At 40.4% G+C, this 19,325-nt stretch overlaps 1 protein-coding gene across 2 annotated transcripts; it reads right to left on the bottom strand.

Moving 5' to 3' along the window:
* Positions 1 to 222: 222 nt before the first annotated feature.
* On the bottom strand, positions 223 to 16,296 carry LOC131583414 (P2R1A-PPP2R2A-interacting phosphatase regulator 1). 2 transcript variants are annotated; one of them, XM_058847455.1, is made up of 10 exons: positions 15,939 to 16,296; positions 12,588 to 12,666; positions 8,610 to 8,666; positions 6,495 to 6,538; positions 6,361 to 6,415; positions 5,871 to 5,963; positions 5,328 to 5,416; positions 4,631 to 4,695; positions 3,528 to 3,624; positions 223 to 2,393 (listed from the first exon to the last, which is right to left on the bottom strand). In XM_058847455.1, exons 1-10 carry the CDS (start codon positions 16,085 to 16,087, stop codon positions 2,234 to 2,236), a joined length of 888 nt encoding a protein of 295 aa, XP_058703438.1. In that variant the 5' UTR covers positions 16,088 to 16,296; the 3' UTR covers positions 223 to 2,233. The 2 variants fall into 2 exon arrangements, with proteins under 2 accessions (XP_058703438.1, XP_058703439.1); XM_058847456.1 differs by having other exon boundaries at positions 4,631 to 4,692.
* Positions 16,297 to 19,325: the final 3,029 nt, after the last annotated feature.

The following is a 19,325-nucleotide window of genomic DNA, read 5'->3' as shown; positions in this document are numbered from 1 at the left end:
CAGCAGAAGCTTCTGCCTTCCAAACTATTTCACTACAACTTCCTCTAGGTATTAACAAGGGACACCTGTAATTTGCATTCAAAAATGTTTGGGTTTATTCCTAGATTTGTCACAGGCCTGCAAGACAGCGTTGCATGAAAAAACAAGGTAAGTCTGCTGTAGATTTTAATACCTACATGCCAGTTAATTAGAATGGGTGGAAATAAATTGCAATAGATATTTTGATTTTAAAAGAAAGTATTTAATCCCAGAAGGAAACAAGAATATGGCTATCTAAAAAAGTGCAGAAACAGTAAAACACATTTATTTTTCCATTTATTGGCACTTATTTGAAAAATAGCATAAATATTCAACAGAAGAGAGACAAGTTGACCCACACTCAGCTATTAAACCCCCCTATACTGATGTGTCTTCTAACAAAGACTGGAAGAGACACCAGGAGGTTCATTCTCAAGAAATAAGCAAGATTTAAAAAAAAAAGAGTCTTGCTCTCACCACAGAAGAGTGAACGCACAGCAACTCTTTGGCACAAACCTGAAACTGCAAAGCCAAACTTTGCCTCAGCAGAGAGAGCAAACAGAGCCCAGCAGTCCCGTGAGCGTCTGCTCGGGGACAAAGGGCAGCTGGACTCGGGGAGGGACTGCAACCAGCAGGGTGATTATTACAATAATTTAAGAGGAATGATACCAGAAGTAAACCATGTCGTATCTTAACTAGAACAGAGTCAGACTATTAAATACATTCTATTTTCTCTCTACAATAAGGACACACAGAAATGGGTCACTGGCCCTCAGGTCGCCAGGTCTTTGCACTTCAAGTCATCCCTTTCTCATTTTGATGGCTGCTGTCAGTCAAAGCTTCATCCATGTGAATCTTTCACAGCAGAGTTCAGGGCAGGTTCTTCTCCTGCTTGAGGAAGTTTCCATACTTTTCTCACTTTATGACACGCTACAAAGATTTAGCGTTTAAAAATAAAACATTTTGCTTCATTCTTAACCTCTCTGGAGAGAAGGTTTGAAACCACATAGCACAGAGGCACAGACATGTGTAAAGAGGACTCAGCTGGGGGACTTCAGCTGCACAACCCCAATGAGGGTGTCACTGCAAAATCCCAGACAGCTGTCCATAGGGGGGGTCTGCAAATTCTTCCTCCTTGTTGGGGAATTTCAGAACTGAGATCAGGATGCCTCAACACACTGACTTTTCAAGCATCTCAGATTACCAGATTCCAGGCTTCCAATCAGCATCCAAAGTTTTCAACAGCAGAAATGACTTGATGTCATTGTTTGAGGAAGCAATATCAGGAAATTAAACACAGATTAAATATGTTTGACGGCCTCAGGCTGTAAAAAGGCATTCAAGATTTCTCACTGTATCTGTCATATATGAGGACAAATACTGACTTAAAATAATGCATTTTTGAAATACTAAATACTAAAATCTCAGGATTTAATGTATTGTTCCAAATACTGTCACTATTTTTCCTTATTAAAAGACCTTTAACAGAACATCTACCACTCCTATACATCATCTAAATGGGGAAGAAAAAGAAACAAATGCCAGATACAAAACCCCAGAAGAATGTTCCACACCTAATTTAGATTTAGTCACAACAGCAGTCATGATCATGAATAAAATGCAACATATAAATTTGACAATTCACCAATTTGTTCTTTTCTGACATCCACTGGAATACAGAATTGATTAAGAGCCAGTCATAATAGAACACAATAAGATTAATAATAATCAATTTCCCCCCTGCAATATTCTCCCTTTCATATGAAGAAGAAAAAAAATATAAATATCTAACACTCTGGGAATAGAAACAATTAGTAAGCTGCTTCATTGGTTTTAGGCTGAGGACAAATGTGAGTTATCTGCTCCTCCACAGGCAGGGAGGATACAGACTGCTGGAAAGGCAAGTCTTCCACAAACAGGACACATGTACAGTGTTTGTAACTCATGCCAAGGAGATCACACCCACTGCAAACCAGCAGCCTGCTGATTGACGTGAGCACCCAACGTGTCTGCAGCCCAAATGCTTCTGTATTGTAGTAAATGTCACACAAATCACTAGAAAGGTGAATTCCTCCTCAAGGAACTGTTCTGGAAGTTTTCTAGAAGTAATGACATTGCTGGAAGTTCCTATGAGGAACAGAATGGGTTACACACAACAGAAAGTCCGGGCGATATCCCGCCTGTTTCCCGGTGTCCAGCAGCAGATTCCTGCGCCTCAGTTCATCGGTAACTTGGCCATGAGATCGACTGGCAAAAACGGGGATCTGGAGTCAGACAGTGACACTGGAGAGTCTGTGCTGGTGCCAACTTCAGCTGGGGAGTCACAGGAGGAGCCTGCACTGCTCCTGTTGTCATCCAGGGCGTGTGAGGACAGACTGAAAACAGAGCGACACCAGGGCGTGAGAAACGAGGCACCGGCTCTGGAAAGTGCCCAAAACCAGCCCAAATCATCACAAAGCCATTCTAAACACACATGTGCATCTCTGCAGGAGCAGAGTGATCTGAAATACACCTGCAGCTACATGTGCAGTCATTTCTAGTCTCACACAGGACACTGCCCATTTCCTCCTTTGCTCACCCAAAAATGGGGCACAGATCAGAAGTTCCAGAACAAACAATCCACTGCCAGCTTTACTCCATCCTCAAAGCCCTGGGCCAGCACAACAGCCAGAAGCATTTTTGCCATGAGAGCCAATAATGAATTGTCCATCCTGCATTGTACTGTGTATTTCACAGGACACAAATTCATAACTACAGCTGATCTATCATCAGTGATAGCAGCAAAGTGATTTTTTAAAAATTACCATCTCGTATACCAAGAGGCAGCAACTGGACCCACGCTACTATCTGCATTGTAAACAGGATGTGCAAAAAAGATATGTTTTTAAAGTACCTTTCAAACATCTATTTTGCTACTGCTAATCAAAGCTTCTGCATGACTTGTACATCAGCTGAGAGGCAAAAAGACAGGAATATGTGAACAACCCTTGATACCTGCTGACAGTTGTGTGGGCACACCCTAGGTATGATGAACCTTTTGACTAAAATACTAGATCAAAATCCCTTGCTGTTACCAATCACTACCATTTTTAACAAAGTACTTTTTATCTCCTCCCAGCTCCTCTGACCCTCCAGGGAACTCATGTTCCTCTGTGACTAAGAACAAAGGAAAAGAAGAAAACCCCAATTCACCCAAAAAGCGTCAGCATTCACATTTGATTGCAATTTGAATCAGACTCTAAAAGCTATCATCCATGAGGTGTCTTTTCCTAAACATGCTCAACACCCCATGTTATCAGTCAGGCCTAGAAACTGCAGAATTGTAGGGAACATTGCTGCCTGTTTACTGCAATAATTTCAGTGCTGTTATGCAGCTGTTACATTATGAGATATGTCTATTAAAAAAGACAAAAAAAAGCACAAAAAGCTTCAAGCACTATCACTGCTAGAAAAAAAAACGTATTTGTAATGCTTCTGCTGAAAGGGACAATAAACAGCACAACATTTACCATGCCCCCAGGTCCGCCTGATGTGCAGCCTCGGGGGTTAGCATGTTGGTGGATCCTTGGAATAATCTTTTTGGGTGATCTTCCATCTCTGTCACACCTTTGGGAAGAGATACCGAGTGATAAAAATTACAACTCATTTAAACTAAAATCTACTTTCAACGTAGTTCTACAAAGCAAACGGAATGGAGGTTCACACAGTATTTCATACGTAGAGTATAGAATTCAGATGCTGAAATTTTAAAGACTGTCTATTTCCTAGAAACATTTTGTCCAAGCTTCAGAACAGTTTAGTGAACAATTAACTAAGGCTTAGATATAAGATATTTATTCTTCAGTAGTGAAGAATAATCCTTTTGTTTCAGTTTATCCAGCTATCAGTTCACTGACCAGCTCCACCAGAGCAAAGAAGTTGAAAATAAGAAAAAGGAACAAGCTCCAGGATTATCACAAAACTTTTCTATTGACTTTGATTTCCAAACACTCTAGAAGAGGAGAGGACAGGTACATGCTTAAATAGGCTATGACAGAACTCAGATGAAAATATTCTAAAACATTCTCAGAGCCAGAGGTGTTCTGTAACAAAGGTGAAGCTTGAAGATATAAAAATAGGTGCAATAAAATTTCCAGAAGTTAAACTTGAAGAAAAATGCAGAAAGACAGAGAAACATTTCCTAATAAAGCTGTAAGGTGCCTACCAGGCCTCTGCATCAGCTTTGGGTTTTGAAGAGTTATTTTAAAGGTACAGTACCTGTGTGCTTCAGTTAACCAGGGCTTTCAAAATTTTCTGTTTGAGTTAAATATACCAATAGTTGTATTTGTTGTTTTGTTAAGCAGGTTATATCAGATTTTTTATCACATCTATATGATGTCAGCAACGGGGAAGAATTAGAATAAAATTATTATTAGCTTTATGGAATTAAAAGCTTAATGGAATAGTAAAATCTAACATAATGATTTGTCTGTTTCATTACAAGTAATATGTTCTATTTCTAGTTACTTTTCTGAAGTATCAGCTAACTGGACAGAATTATGAAGAAAGCTATATGAATTGTTATATAACTAACAAGTTGGTCTATTGTATTTGCCAAACCTAAATACTGTACCTTTTCTTTTGATTGATCCAAGAACACTTGGTCGTATGCAGTTAATTGGGCTCTGGCTTCTCCTGCTAAAAGAAGACAAAGGCTGTACTGAGATCACCATTAAAAGAGAAAGGTTGAAAAAAGAATCAAAAGATATTCAGAAAACAAACTACTGGACGGACACCACTAAGAAAATAGGCATTAAAACAGCTTATCCAAACAAAAGTCCCTTTTTTTTCCCTCTGAAGATAGGCCAGGAAGCACAGAACTGAGCAGGAAATGTTTAATTACATTATTTCACAACTGGGGCAGTCTAAAAGCTCTCATCCAGGCACTGACTACATCTCAGCTGACAGGCTGAACTGTGAGGGCCTAGTAAAATTTAATTGTACGCCCACATCACTCAAAGGAGTAACAAACCCTAAATCTGTTTGTGTTTTCTTTCCCTCCAAATTCAATTACTAAAAATGTGAATGAGAGCAATAGAGTGACTACACTGGGAAGACAGATGCCACAATGCAGCCCATTTCCCAACATTGTGACATGAGAATTTTGACAAATGTTTTACAACACTGTAAAATCTAAAGTCTATATGAATATATGAAGTTGTGTTTGTACTCAGAAATCAATTATGGATACAACAAATTCTGGTATTTCAAATGCCTACTATGAACAAGCTATGACAATTTTCTTTCATTGATGTAATCCACTGACTTGCCTTGAAAATCTTCTTGTTGGACTTGGGCTGGGACTTGGAGGCAACCCACTGCTGCTCACCAGACTTTGCAAAGATGGTGAGAAACATTGCTGAGAGGAAAAGAGTTTGTGTTATTATAAATACTGTATCACTCCCATGTGGTAACAATTGATGCTTAACTGCAGAGAAAACAAATTCAGTATCAAATTCAGCAAAGAGTAACTGGGTATACTGAGACATCACTTTTTGCTACTAAGAAAAAATAATTTTAAATTGGACAGATTCCATTTTCGTGCAGATTTGTTTCACTGTACTCTCGTTAAATAGACTTATTTGTTTTTTATTGACCACAGCATAACAGCTGAACACTCCACAGAAATTCACACCCACAAGATGAGCAGCTGGTATTTTCTGCTTTGGGGTTTTACGGGTTTTATTTACTCTCTAGTTTCTTGTTTGCAGCTAAGGTAGAAAGGAGCAGGTGGCCTAATCTTTTGCTACTAATTTGGTTGAATTTATTTAGCTCTACTTGAGATAAAACCGTTATTACCACATTTTTCTCACCTTCCCTATTCCTCGTGTAGGTGAAGGAGCTGGAGAAACCGGAACAAAGTCTACTTGCTTTGGTGATAGTGATTTTTCAAAATCATTGTCACTCTGTAAACAGTACACATAATTAATCTTACAGGCAGGTACCTTAACAAGAAAAGGATTGATTGGTGTGAAATCCCAAAGTTAAAAACAAACAAACAAACAACAACAAAAAAAAAACAACCCTTAAACTTTACATGGAGAGTATCAGAACATGGAAAAAAATTTGAATAGGCAGACATCCATGCAATTTCATTTTGACACAGCAGCCCAAGGAACCCACATGTACCTTGAACAATTGATAATTCTATGCCTTGTTAGTGTGAAAAATTGCTGATCAAAAGCAGTGCTATACTAACAACTTAACTGTAGGTCAAAGTATCAAAGGAAATGTTGACATGAGAGAGTCTCTAGTGTCCTGATACTGATGATAGAAACACAAATTAAAGCATGAATGCATTACCAGGCTCAAGCTCTCCTCCCATGAGTGGCTCATCTGCATTGCTACTTGCACTTCTCTATAAAGAAGAAAAGAAATGTGTTGTTCTGGGCCCACAGACAGCTACAGTGACTGTTCTGCTTTGCCTTAGTGCTCACCTTTCACGAACGGTTTCCCTGTTCAGCAAATTCATTCCTTCTTCCTAAAAGATTAGCACATGAAGAAATAAGGTAAAAAAAACCCCACTTTGTTCAGCAAATCAGAAAAGCTGTGTTTTCACTTCACTTTGGCATGTGGAAAATTTAATTCAACTCAGTTAAGCAACAAATAAACTCAAGTTCTCATCCATGGAAAAGAGTAAGGAGGAGAGGATGAGAAAGATGTATCAGGAGAGACCATCATGTAAGAAGTGTTTATGTGAGCTGGCTGTTTCCCAAGCAGCTTTATTTTCACTACAAACCAAGAGATAACTACAAAACTGAATAATGATAGTATGAACCAGAAATTCTGCATATGCCAGAGCATCTTTATCCAGTCTTGAGTAATACCATTTTACATAGGGGACACTAGTACAGATAAACCTCAAAAACATGGCTGGATTCTTGCTTTACTCTATGGATTAGTGACTAACTAGACACCTGTCAGCATCTCATTTGCAATACACTGCATTGCACACAATGAATTCAGGAGTCAGTGAGGTTTTTTTTCTAAAAAAAAATCCATAAAATATTATTAAGATGGATCAAATATATAAAATTAGACTAAACATTAACACCAAGTACAAATATGACTCAATCTCCTCTTAGGCAGACACCATTCCTTAAAATTAACTGAATACTACCCAGTTTGTTCAGTGAATGAAGAGGTTCCCTAATTCAAGAGCAAAAGTTCAACTAAACATCTTCACAATCCTCATCAGAAGTAGGAAGAGTCTAACCTTCCTAAGAGTCCTTCACCTGTGTGATAATTTGCTCAGATTTGAAAGAGATCAGAAGTGAATCACACAGGTTCTCAGTGAGTATATAGGACATGGAATTAATTCCAACTAGTGAATCTAATGCACAAACATAAATTAGGAAATTACACTGTTTGCTTTAATAAATGGATGACACAAACAAGAATGCAGAAGCATTTTCCAGGAGATTGAATTATCAAATTTTACTTCAGGTAATAGAACAGAGCCACAACATTCACTGAGATTCCTTTGCTCTCAGCATATTTCCCATTATATCTCCCTGCTCACTGCAGGGGGGTTGGACCAGATGACCTTTAAAGGTGCCTTTCAACACAAACTAATTTATGATTCTATGATATTTGCATATTAATCCTAAGCTTTTTTAGATTGATAAAAAGGGCTGTACAACTGATCTGAGTGCTTCACAGTCTATTTAAGCCAGTAAATTATTTTCGTAATGAAAGCAAGCAGTTATTTTCTTCAAGATTACTCTGCAACTACCTTAAATAGCCGAGGTAGGAAGCAGAAGTGCCTTCCACCATTCAGGCACCATAACCTAAAAATGCTATCTGAAGCATTAAATTGTTTTCTTAACTTTTGACCCTGTAAAAATCAAGCCTATCCATTGAAAACTAGCCAGCTTAAAAAAAAAAAAAAAAAGCATCTTCAAGCCAATTTTATAACCATTCTACTGTCAAAAAGTGGAGATATAAAATGAAGGAGACACAAGAATTTGAGCTTGTTGATTTTAAAGCTGGAGTCTTCAGTCTGCAGTGTGCTGGCTGGGAGCAGAGCTATTTGAGCCTGCTCAGATATTCCCCACACCACCCCCCTTCCCGAGTGTTTGCTCTGCTGCCCTTCCCCCTCCGTTCGTGCTGTGACAGCACAAGTACAGGGATCTGGATAAGAAAATTATACAGATGAAAAATAGCCCAGCCAGAAGAGTACAGACTATTTTTCAGCCAGAGTGCTTCCTTATCCTGCTCATTTTCTGGCTGCACAAAAGTCCTGTGCCAACACAAGTTAAGGAACACTTTGTTATTGGCCCTGAATATTTATGCTGGCACTGCTGCCAAAAACTTGGTGAAACTTTACCCTAAGGGTTTACATTAAAGGTTTCCTTTCTAAAATGTCCATTTTAAGAATCCTCTCTCTGCTCAAGTCTTCTCCTTGCTTTAAGATGCGTTTTGCTTCATGAAACATGGAACTGGGCAGGCAGTTTGAAAATAAAATCTACAGGCAGTTGAAGGACATTAAACACCAACTGCAAAAAAACCCAGCCACCTATAAAAACTCATTTATAAGAATCTGTGCTTACTTGTTTGATTTGATGAAGACGGCTGCTAGGAATACGGATAGGAGATGATGGCACAAACTGCAAAACAAAGTCACATACAATTGAAAATACAGCAGAAGGGAGGGAAAGGTGCCACAGAAATATTAGGAAAGTAGTGTTGCCCCAAACTGAAAAAAAAAACCATTTTAAAAACATTCTATATCATTTATTACATTCTCAGTGTATATATAACCTACATTACTTACCTGCAAGAATATGTTAATATGTATTTCCACATTATGCTGCTTTGTAAGCTCTGATGCTAATTGGTATCAGCCTGGCTTCCATTCCATTTCCAGGCAACTAGAACTGACAGCTTTCCCCACAGAATGGAGCTGCTTTTCACTAGCACACTGTCACCTCTACTATATATGTTGGCATAAATATTTTCCTTTATGTGATTCAGAATATTTATTTTCATTTAAGTGATCCAGAAAGCTCCTCAATAGTTCCTTTAAAAATACAAAGCCAAAACAACGCATTGTACAAAAAGGTTCCTGGATAGCTGTCTGCCTATAAATGAGTACTTTGACAGGTGAAAAAAATCAGCTATTAGAAGGCTAACAAAGAGTTAAACACTTTCTTTATGGTTTCTCAAGAGCTTCACCAATTTGGGTGAAATCAGAGAAGACATGACTAAAAACGGTCTTCTGTTAATGTTGACAGTTTTGCATCAAGATCTCACTGGAATGCTGTGATCTAAAACTACACACCCAAAACCGAGTAATTGAAAGTGATTATTTTCTCAAAATATAATTTTCCTTCATATATTTCCCATCCTTCACATTGTCAACCCTCAGTTGATTTATGTCACAGCCATTCAGGCAACAAAAATTCTAAACCGAAGCCTTGAATAGAGGTTTAACTTCTCTGTAAGATGACAATCCTTCCAAAAAATTAGGTGTCCTTTCAAAATGGATGTGTTTAGCAAGTAAGGCTTGCATTATTATAGGTGTTTTTATACTTCATTCATTATAAGGTTTCATCTGCTTCACAAAACATTACTAGAGCTCTTCATCATGCTGAAGCTGGAGAACTAACAAACATTCAGTTAACTGTTACTGCACTGTCTTCTAATCAGTGCCACAGAAAATACAAGGATTTTGCTGCCTGACAGGGTTAGTTAACAGAGACTATTAATGCTTCATACATCCAGAACCCTCCTTCTAAAAAAACAAACATGAAGACATCACACCCTGCTTCTCACAAAAGAATTCAGCCTATCAGGCTCACACAGAGGATGACTAACGTTTGTGCCAGAATTTAGTCATCATAATACGTAATATTAAAGTCTAACAGCCATAATATCTTGATTTGTTACTTTTAAAGTCCAGTTTAGGTCAGCTGTACTATTATACTGGGTTCCCAAAAATCTTGGGCACCTAATAAAAATTCTTCCAAGCTGCACCAGCCAATGCAGACCTTGAGTTGACCTTGATTCTCACACAGAGAAAAGGATTTGGACAATAGTGCATTCCTGCCTATTCACTCTGTCATTCCACAGTAAAAATGCATTTGTTCCACTCATTATATTCTAATTTTATGACCGTGATCCACATACTTTAAGGTTTAACATTGATAAAATATGTACAAACACATATATAAAATACAAATGTAAAAAGGAAAAAAAATACAAATATAAAAGACAATTAAGTGTTCCTCTGCAGGGTCTAATGCATGAACACAGCTCTGAGGATCCTACATCTTGTTTCCAACAAGTCATCATCCTTGCTTTTTCAGTGTGTAAAACTCACTTTTACTGTTTGCATCCTTTGATTTAATTCTTGTGAAAAGAAACCTCTGCCACTTTCAAATGATACTTGCTAAACTGAACCCATTTATTAAAATTATGCTACTCAAATCCTCAATGTTTTAAGAGAGCAAAAGGCCTAATAAAACCTTTACAAACTATTAGACCATGACAGGGAAGAGGAACACCTTCCCCCCTACTCCAGTGTGTCAGATACTGTGTTCCAGTGCAGGTAAAGTTTCAGCAGTGCCCAGCTGCCCAGGTGAGCAGGGACTGCCCCAGAGCCTCTGCCCTGCCCTGCAGTGCCCTCTGCCTCCTGCCAGCACAGCCACTTGTGGGGCCACCCTGAACCCAGCAGGGAAACTACCTGGCCTATAAAAAGAAAAAAAAAAAAATTAGAGAAAATTTAATGTCAACTTCTGCTGAAATAGCACCTAAACATCTAACCACAGACTCAACTGCTCTGCTTAAGCAACAAAACAAAAACCCCAGCCATGCAAAACAAAGCAAAAAAACATCAAAACATTTACTCACTGCTATCTTCTGGAAGAAAATAAACTGCAGATACTGTGCCTGGTTAACCCTTCCTTGGCAATTACATGTAGTGTCAGAAAACTGCAGATCAAGCCTCATCCCAAACTGACCACTGCCCTTGCAGTCATCATTATAAACCAGCTGAAGTCTGAGACTTGGAGAAGCTACTCCAAAAACAGATTGTGGAATTCAGCTGAGCAACTGAGACAGCACTGAAGATGGGGTGGATGGTGTATGACCTCCAGTTACCAGAGATTTTAGAAACTCCTGTTGTTCCCCTGACAGGGAATACCACACAAATTAGACAAACATGAATCAACTTTTTGTCCACAAAGTTTAACAAAACATAAAATTTAAGCTGTACTTGTAATACTTGTAATAAGGAAGTTTTAGTTGCTTACTGAATCTTTTAACCCTTTTACAGTTTACACTGCAGTAAAACTTGGATTAGTTTTCTTAAATACAAAGAAATGAGTTTTGAAATATATTTTATCACCTTCTTACATAAAATTTAATTGACAAAAATAGATCTGATCTAGCTCCTTAGAATATCTCTAACATCATAAAGCTAAATATACTCCTTTGCTATAGGAAGAATACCAGGGAAGGTTGCTTAGGGTCCTTGATGCTGAGAGTTTAATTCTATCACAAAATCGTTTATCTGTGGATGATCCTGGTTTAAGACCACAGAAGGACGAGAGTCTCTAAGATCCTTTCCAATTCCATCCTCCCTGCCATATTCAACAGAGCATAACTGAAAAGGAGCATTTCAAAGCAGACAAGGCACTGATCTAGCAGTCAGTGGGGAACTTGATTTTTAGTGTAAGTAAAATTCCATGTATTTTGTCAGCACCTGGTCAACTGGGAGTGAAGAAGAACGACACTCCTTTAATAACATTAGTGTGAGGGGAAGGGTTAGGAACTTTATCCCATGAAGATGGAAACACTGGTTAAGTCCAGGAGACTATGACATTTATGAGGGGCAGGCAGAAAACCAGCCCATCAGTGAATTAGCTCCTACTTCCCGGCAAGTTCTGGGCAAGGCAGCCTGAATTAGCATCTTCTTAGCCCAACAATTGAGGATCTTCAGGAGTAAACACAATAAATGGAGCTTTTGCCTTGTTTTTTTCTCTTCTTTCCTGACCATAAGCACAAACAGATTTACACTAAGTTGCCACCCTACAAATATGAAGAAAGGGACTTGATTAAGAAATCTTGACTATAACACTTCCTTTCAGTTTTCCCACCCCTGCAGGAGAAAGGCTTTTCTACCAATCTTTCTTATATATAATTATTGCGGTTCTGTTACAGATGCAACCTTTGCTGGAGTATTTGTCTGAATTTTTTTTCTTAAGGATCACAAATCATTTAAGACATTGATTACTGTTAACAGTAGTTATATAATTAGTTTTCTTAGCAAGCTACCTTTCTTACTCTACCTTGGAACATCTATTTCACAAGTAAAATTATGATCACAATGAAATAGAAGCACTCTCCAAGCCAAATGATCTATAAGTAACATTTCATTATAGCTACAGCACATTAATGTCACAGTCTCAAGGCTTGTTTCTGAAAGCAACGTGCTACTAGTTTCACAGACTGCAATCTAATTTTGTTTATTCCTGTTTGCACACTTCTGCTTGACACCTGTTGGGTTAGTGTAGGAGTTTTCTTACCAGGCTGTGCCGATTCATGACTGTGGTGCTGTTCCTGCGGGTGCGCAGGACGCTGGCCTGGAACACCTGGGAGTTATCGCTGTGAAAAGAAACACTTGTCAAATGCAAAACCCATTTCCTTCCTAGCAAAAAGCACCTCTTCATATCAGCTTAGTTTCAAATGCTATGACAGCTCTCCTGTCGAGACAAAGCACTCCAGAGACAGGTAGGTAAGAACTCTTTTAGCCTGTTGGCAGAGAGTGCAAATCAACTCATTCATCCTCCAATTCCCAACTACTTCAATTAATGATTTCAATTAATCATTTTGTGTCTTCAGAATAACTGAAGAATTGTTTAGACTGTGGGGATTTATTATGTTTGGAATGGCTGCTGCTTGTGTATTGCTTCAAATGTCATTCAGCAGAACAAATGTATAAATGGCTTGTAAGCAATAACTGAAACCAGCTTTGATCCCACAGATAAAACAGAATTTAAAAATACAGCATCTTGATAAATCTTATTACTACAAACATTTAATATCTTCTGAACGTTTTTCCAGGAAAGGTTAAATTAAACTTACAGTAAACCCAGTTTTTAAGGCCCCACAGCAGTGTATCCATTGAAATGGTATAGGATTATTTATTTGACATAAAATGAACTTCTTTCTCAAGGCAATTTTAGTTCTATTGATTCCTAAAGCAAGTTTTACTGGTCATGTCATCACTAGTGTTTCAACAGCCAATGATCAGAACTTAATGAATGCGACTGCAGAAATAAACTAGAAGTTGTTTAGTTTAGCTAGAAAAAAAAAATCTGAGCCACAATCCTACGATCCCCATGCCCAAAAATCAGCGAGGAACTGCACAGGTGAACAAATCCAAACGTAAGACTGTAATTAGATTCAAATCACAAGAATTTACATTGTATCTTTTTGTTTCAGCCACCAATTTGGGATGAACAAAAGCCCCTCACAAATATAATTTCTTTAAAACTAACATGACCAGCAGCACTACTTTGCTGTAAGGACTGATAATTCTACTGCACTTTCATGACACACCATTGTCAGAATCCTCTAGTTTAAAAACACACCAGTTAGACACCTAAGTTTTAGACAGCTTTTGTGTGGCTGTAAATAAAAAACAAATAAAGTTTATACTGTGAAATAAAAGCCAACAGCAATTGGCATAAGCACTGTACTTTATGCCAAGAAAAATGCATAGATTCTCCTTCTCCGAAATGTCAAGTACATAAGACCAGACATCATTTACAATTTTCCAAGAAGTTTCAGTCAGCTCACACCCACTAGAGATCAAACAGCTGCCATGTGACAGAGGTGGAAGAGGAGAAATTGAAGAGATGCATGACATGATGTTTAGAGATGAGTTTTGGTTGAGGCCAACAGCCAAAGTTCTTTTCAGTGTAAGTGTACTGGTTGGCATGCAAACACAAGACAGACAGCACATCCTGAAATCTGTGGTCTGAGTCAAGAAAACAGGTTGGAACAATCCTGTCTCACATTACCATAGCCTGAGTCCAATACTCAGTGCTAACTAGCAGAGAGGGAGAAAAAAAAAGACCTATAAATAATCCTATCTTTAATCTCCCTTGCAAAAGCACCAGAACTGATCAGATCTCAGACTTACTTTTCACAGAAAACTAGTTCCCATTAAAATCAATTTTATTTGGCACAAAAACAAGAGTTAAAAGTTCTGCAAAAGGTAACTTTTGTGATCTAAAATATTCCACTTATAACTGTTCTCTGGATCTGCAGCAACTCATTTTCCAAGTTCCTTACTGAAAAATGAAGAAGTCAAAACAGGAGGCAGAGGCAAAAAAGCAAGCTGTGTAAGAGCAAGAGCTTTTGTTTCAGTTTACCCAACAAAGCCATTCTGGGAAAAACTGAAGTTTCTTGCCAAGAGCTGCAATCTTGCAAAAACAGTATTCTGGTGGAAAATTCCAAACTAACAGGCAAACCACTGCAACCAACTCAGATTAGTTCAATGGCATTTCAGTTTTATTTGTATGAACACCTAACCCACAGTGTATGCACAGTGTCAAGGCAATAGCTCAGCTTACCCTTCTATCTGCTCAAACCCTGAACTAAATAATTTGGTTGGATTTTTTTTTCAAGAGTCAAGGTCTTACAGTTTCCAGTTTACAAAAGGCTGAGATTATAAAAATGTCTTGTCTCAGTTACACAATTAGTTTACCTGCTCAGAAACCTCCCAGGGGCGAGCTGCTATATACAACCCTTCCATACTTCATCAACATGTAAAATGAGAGTTGTTTCATTATGATTATGTAAAAGAATCACAGTTACATTCACTTAACATTAAATCACGATGGAATAGGCAAGAAGTAGTATTTCATCTGAACTGTCAATGTTAATTACCATTAACCATTTTGGTAAAAGAGGTATATGAGATTTGTTCATCATTTGATATCCAGTTCCTTAGAAATAGAAAGAAGAAAAAATCAATCCACCAGGAAGTACTTATCATGTCATATACTACAGTTGATGAAATTCATTGTCAATATGCTCTCCCAAAATGCAGACACACCACTAACAGCAGCACATGGACCACCTTACAGTTGGATGGAAGCCACACCATGTAGCAGATGGGGCATCTCCTAACTTCCCGGCAGCCCAGAGGAGACAAGAAGCAACCCTTTGGGTTATAAACTTACCCAAAACAAAACTGTACAAGAAACCCTACCTGTCTGAAAGCTTTCACCTGCCCCTTGCATGCCACTGCCACTTTCTGTCCTGTCAGCTGAAGAGGACCAGACTGGCAAACACCCAACTCTCCTGCAAACAGACCTGCCACAGGCTTGTGGCAACATCCAAACACAACTGTCACCACAACACATTGTATTACTCCCAGTAATGCATACTACAGAAATTAGTATCACCCAGGAAAATTCCTGGCCACCTGACACACTGATTTACACTAAACGTAAAACTTATGTCAAAGTCCCGTGAAATGACCTTCCCGATCAAATTTGCCAGATTGTTCGGAAAGCATTTACTGTTGTAATCATACACAGAGCAGTGATTTATTTTGTTCAGACTTGCTCCATTACAGAAACCATCGCGATTGTTATTCGATGTCTAAGAACAGCCACAACTCTGGCGTTGCGAGCGGTGCTTCTCTGCAACACACAGCAGACCTTGGTGAAAACAAAGCGCTTCAGTAAAACCAAAGCCCTTCTTCCCGAGCTTCCTCGCACCCCTCCACACGTTGATATGTTCCCTAAACCCCTCCCAGCCTGGGACAGCGCTCAGGAACCCACTTTTTCCCGTGGCGCGGCGGAGCATCCCCGGAGCCCCCGCACGGCCGGCCCGGGCCGGGAGCCCCCCGGGCCCCTCACCTGAGCCCGTGGATGAGCGGGGCGCTGTTCGACCGCCTCAGGCCGCCGCCGTCGCCCGGGGCCGCGGCGCTCCCCGGCGGCAGCTCCAGGTCCAGCTCCATCTTCTCCTGAGCCATCGCGGCGGCTCCGGCTCCTCCCGCTCCGCCCATCCGCGGCCTCAGGCCGCCGCTGCCCCGGCCCTGCCGAGCCCGCGGGCGGGGGGGCTGCCGCAGCAGCGAAGCCGCATCCCGGGGCTCCGGGGGCGGCCCGTGCCCGCTGTTGGCGCTGATTCCCGCAGCCGCCGCGGCCCCGCGGGCCCCGGGCCGCTCTCCCCGGCCGGCCCCAGCGCAGGCGGGCCCGGCCGCAGGGCGCAGGCGCAGGCTCCGGCTGCGGCCGCTCGGGCGCTGCTCCGGCAGATTCGAGGTGTCCGGAGTGGGATCGTCCCCACAGCTCTCTCGCCAAGGGACACAACAATGATCACTAAAGAGCGAATATATCGCCTCTGAGCTCATACCGAGCTGTACTCGCTCGAAGAAATAGCAGCGGAGGGTTCCGTGCAGGCCCAGACAGCTCCAGGAATAAAGGATACAACCAAAAGTTTTCAAAATACTTTAATAGCTGTATGTGGCCCTAATTTACACCTAGAGGAGGTTGTGGTGAAATAGGTTGGAAGGACAATGCCGCACTGGCTGGTGGACAGTGCTGAGGCTCCTATCTCTTGGGGAGAAGTGGGGAATATGGTTTGCCTTAACAGGGCAATAGCTGTAGTATCATGGAATGGTTTGGATTGGAAAGGACCTTAAAAACCATTTTGATCCATCCCTCTGCCATGGGCAGGGACACCTTCCACTATCCCAGGTTGCTCCAGGCCCTGTCCAGCCTGGCCTTGGACACTTCCAGGGATCCAGGGACAGCCACAGTTCCTCTGGGCACCCTGTGCCAGGGCCTCAACACCCTCACAGGGGAGAACTTCCCCCTAATATTCAATCTAAACCAACTTGCTTTTGATTTGAAGCTGTTCCCGATTGTTCTGTCAATCCAGACCCTTGTAAACAATTTCTCTCCATCTTTCTTGTAAATTTCCTTCAGGTACTGGAAGGCCACAGTGAGAAGCTTCTCTTCTCCAAGTTGAACAACCCCAATTGTCTCAGCCTTTCCTCATAAGAGAGGTGTTCCATCTCTTCATCTGTTTATAGTGAGAGTTTCAGGCAGTCTTTAGGAACAGAAGAAACCAGAGGAAGAGGGTAGATTATAGAGAGCTAAAACATTTTTTTCATGGGCTCCATTCTTACTAATTTACCTAAGGCTTGATGGCATTTTGTGACTGTGGCTGTGTTTATTTGACCCACAGGGGTATTTCCCTGACACTGTTGAATACCCCTCACTTCATGCCCACCGGTCCCTCTGTATCACTGCACTCACATATCTTGTTCTATCAGTCTCTGTTGCCCCTCTATGAATATCCATCCGTCACCTGTGTCCTCCCAAGGCTCTGCTTAACACCTTCTCTCCTTTCTTAACCCCTCTTGCCATGGTGCTGTTTATCTAACTCAAAAAACTGTGATTTCCTCACTTCCATCACTCTGTTCCACAGCATAGCTCTCTCAGAGGCACTTCCCCTTTGCCTCACTACCCTCCTCAGTGCTTTGTAGGGTCACCCTGACAGTTCCCACTTTCCTTTGTCCCATTATTCCCATTAAAGTTCTCTTAGCTACAGTAAATCCTGGTCAGACAGGGGGATGATGTGCCTGGCACTGGAAAATTTGAGGACATAGAACAGATGGTTTTGAGCTCTCAGCCACATTTTGGATATTGCTGACTTTTTCCTTAACAGTATCCTGGTACATGTCATTTGAAGCTGTTTGCTGCCCTTAGTGGCAAAGACATAATGCAATAATTCCACAATAAAAATAAATAGCAAAATCCACATCGTTTAGTGCTGTAGTCAGATCCTGCAGTTGGTTTTTGTATTAAGAGAACCAGAATATTTGTAAGTAGATTTCCATTCAGAGCTACAAGTTTTGCTAGGAACTTTCACCTGAATTGCCTTTTAGGCAATTCTAGCCATGGAAAATTAAGGTATGGCAGCTATTCCAAGCTGTGAACTGCTTGTGCTGAAGCACCAGACAAGGAGAATGGTGCAGGTTCTGTAAAAATGTCACATTGCTTTTAGAGAATGGTGGCAGTGAAAGTGATTAACAGTATATTCCTTTCACAGCTGCAGATCCTAATTTTCCAGTGAATCAGACTGGTCATAATTATTAGAAATTAAGCAAAATTATTTAGATATTTATGTTCTCAGTCTTTGCAGGAGATAACAATTCTGTATCACCTCACAGAAGGAAGTCATTACTGGCTGTGATAGGCCATAGGATAAGGGACACAGGACTGTGAAAGTTATTTCTCCTCTGCAGTCATAAGTAATAAGAATAAGGAATGTTTCTCCGTGTTTTTCAATATAAATATGTATAAAAAATCCTATAAATATTTTAAATGTAATCTTGTGGGTCTTTTAACTCAACTCCATGCATCTTTGTGAGTGTCAGCACAAAGTCCTTCATTAGTTGTATTTCAGTGAAAGAAATGTAATCATCAGCAACAGCTGATGAGGCGCAGAGTCACGTAATGTATTAAAATGAAATATGCTCAAGTCAGTCTTGATTAACAAAAAATGCAAGGAGGTACCATAATAAATATTTTGGTACAGAAACAAGAATTCTAATCAGTTACCTAGAAGCATTTACCTTCAGTAATTTTAAATTAAGAAAGTAATTAATGTAGCCATGTTCCCAATAAAGGTAGTTGAAATGTTGAAAAATCCTAACTTTTCTATTTTAACAGTTTCAACACCTAGTAATCTGGCAAAAGAACTGCTTTATCCCAAGAGAAAATGAAGATCTTTTAAAATTTGGTGCTGGGAAAGACCCTGCATGTAAGAGACAAATACGTGTGATGCAACTGCTGTTGCAGAAAAATACTCTAAAATAAGCACAAAATTTGGTGCTTTGATCACGTGCAGTGGGTTTGCCCAGGTCGGTCCCAAACCTAAATACAGTCAAGAACTAGGATCCCATCTCATAAGGAATGTTACGCCAGATTTCTGAAAGCTGAGCAGACTCTTGTTGCAGTCAAAGCCCTCGTGCTTCAGCAGCTAGGAGAAGCTGGGGAGAACACTGGGAAAGCCTGCGGGACTTAGGTCGGAGAGGGTCTAATCTTGAGGAAGGTTGTAAAACCTCTTCCCCACTAAGACGGGTGCCGGGTTTGTGGCCGTGGTAGGACTCGAACCCGGATCTTGACCGGGGCCGCGCCCCCTCGGCGCGCGCGTCCTAGCGACCGTTGCGGCGTTTCAAACACACACACACACTCCCGCCACAGCCAATCAGTGCGCGCACCGCCCCGGGGGCTGTC

This window comes from Poecile atricapillus, chromosome 12 (assembly GCF_030490865.1).
Source record: "Poecile atricapillus isolate bPoeAtr1 chromosome 12, bPoeAtr1.hap1, whole genome shotgun sequence".
Lineage (NCBI taxonomy): Eukaryota > Metazoa > Chordata > Aves > Passeriformes > Paridae > Poecile > Poecile atricapillus.
Note: the sequence above shows the minus strand (reverse complement) of the source record. Positions and strands in the feature narration are given on the sequence as shown.

Excerpts from the sequence above, each read along its gene's own strand:
- LOC131583414 (XM_058847455.1), bottom strand. The coding sequence starts at position 16,087 with ATGGGCGGAGCGGGAGGAGCCGGAGCCGCCGCGATGGCTCAGGAGAAG. Across the intron at positions 6,539-8,609 it reads GTCTTCATCAAATCAAACAA|GAAGAAGGAATGAATTTGCT; the intron begins GTAAGCACAGAT and ends CTAATCTTTTAG. Across the intron at positions 5,964-6,360 it reads GGGAGGAGAGCTTGAGCCTG|AGTGACAATGATTTTGAAAA; the intron begins GTAATGCATTCA and ends TACTGTTTACAG.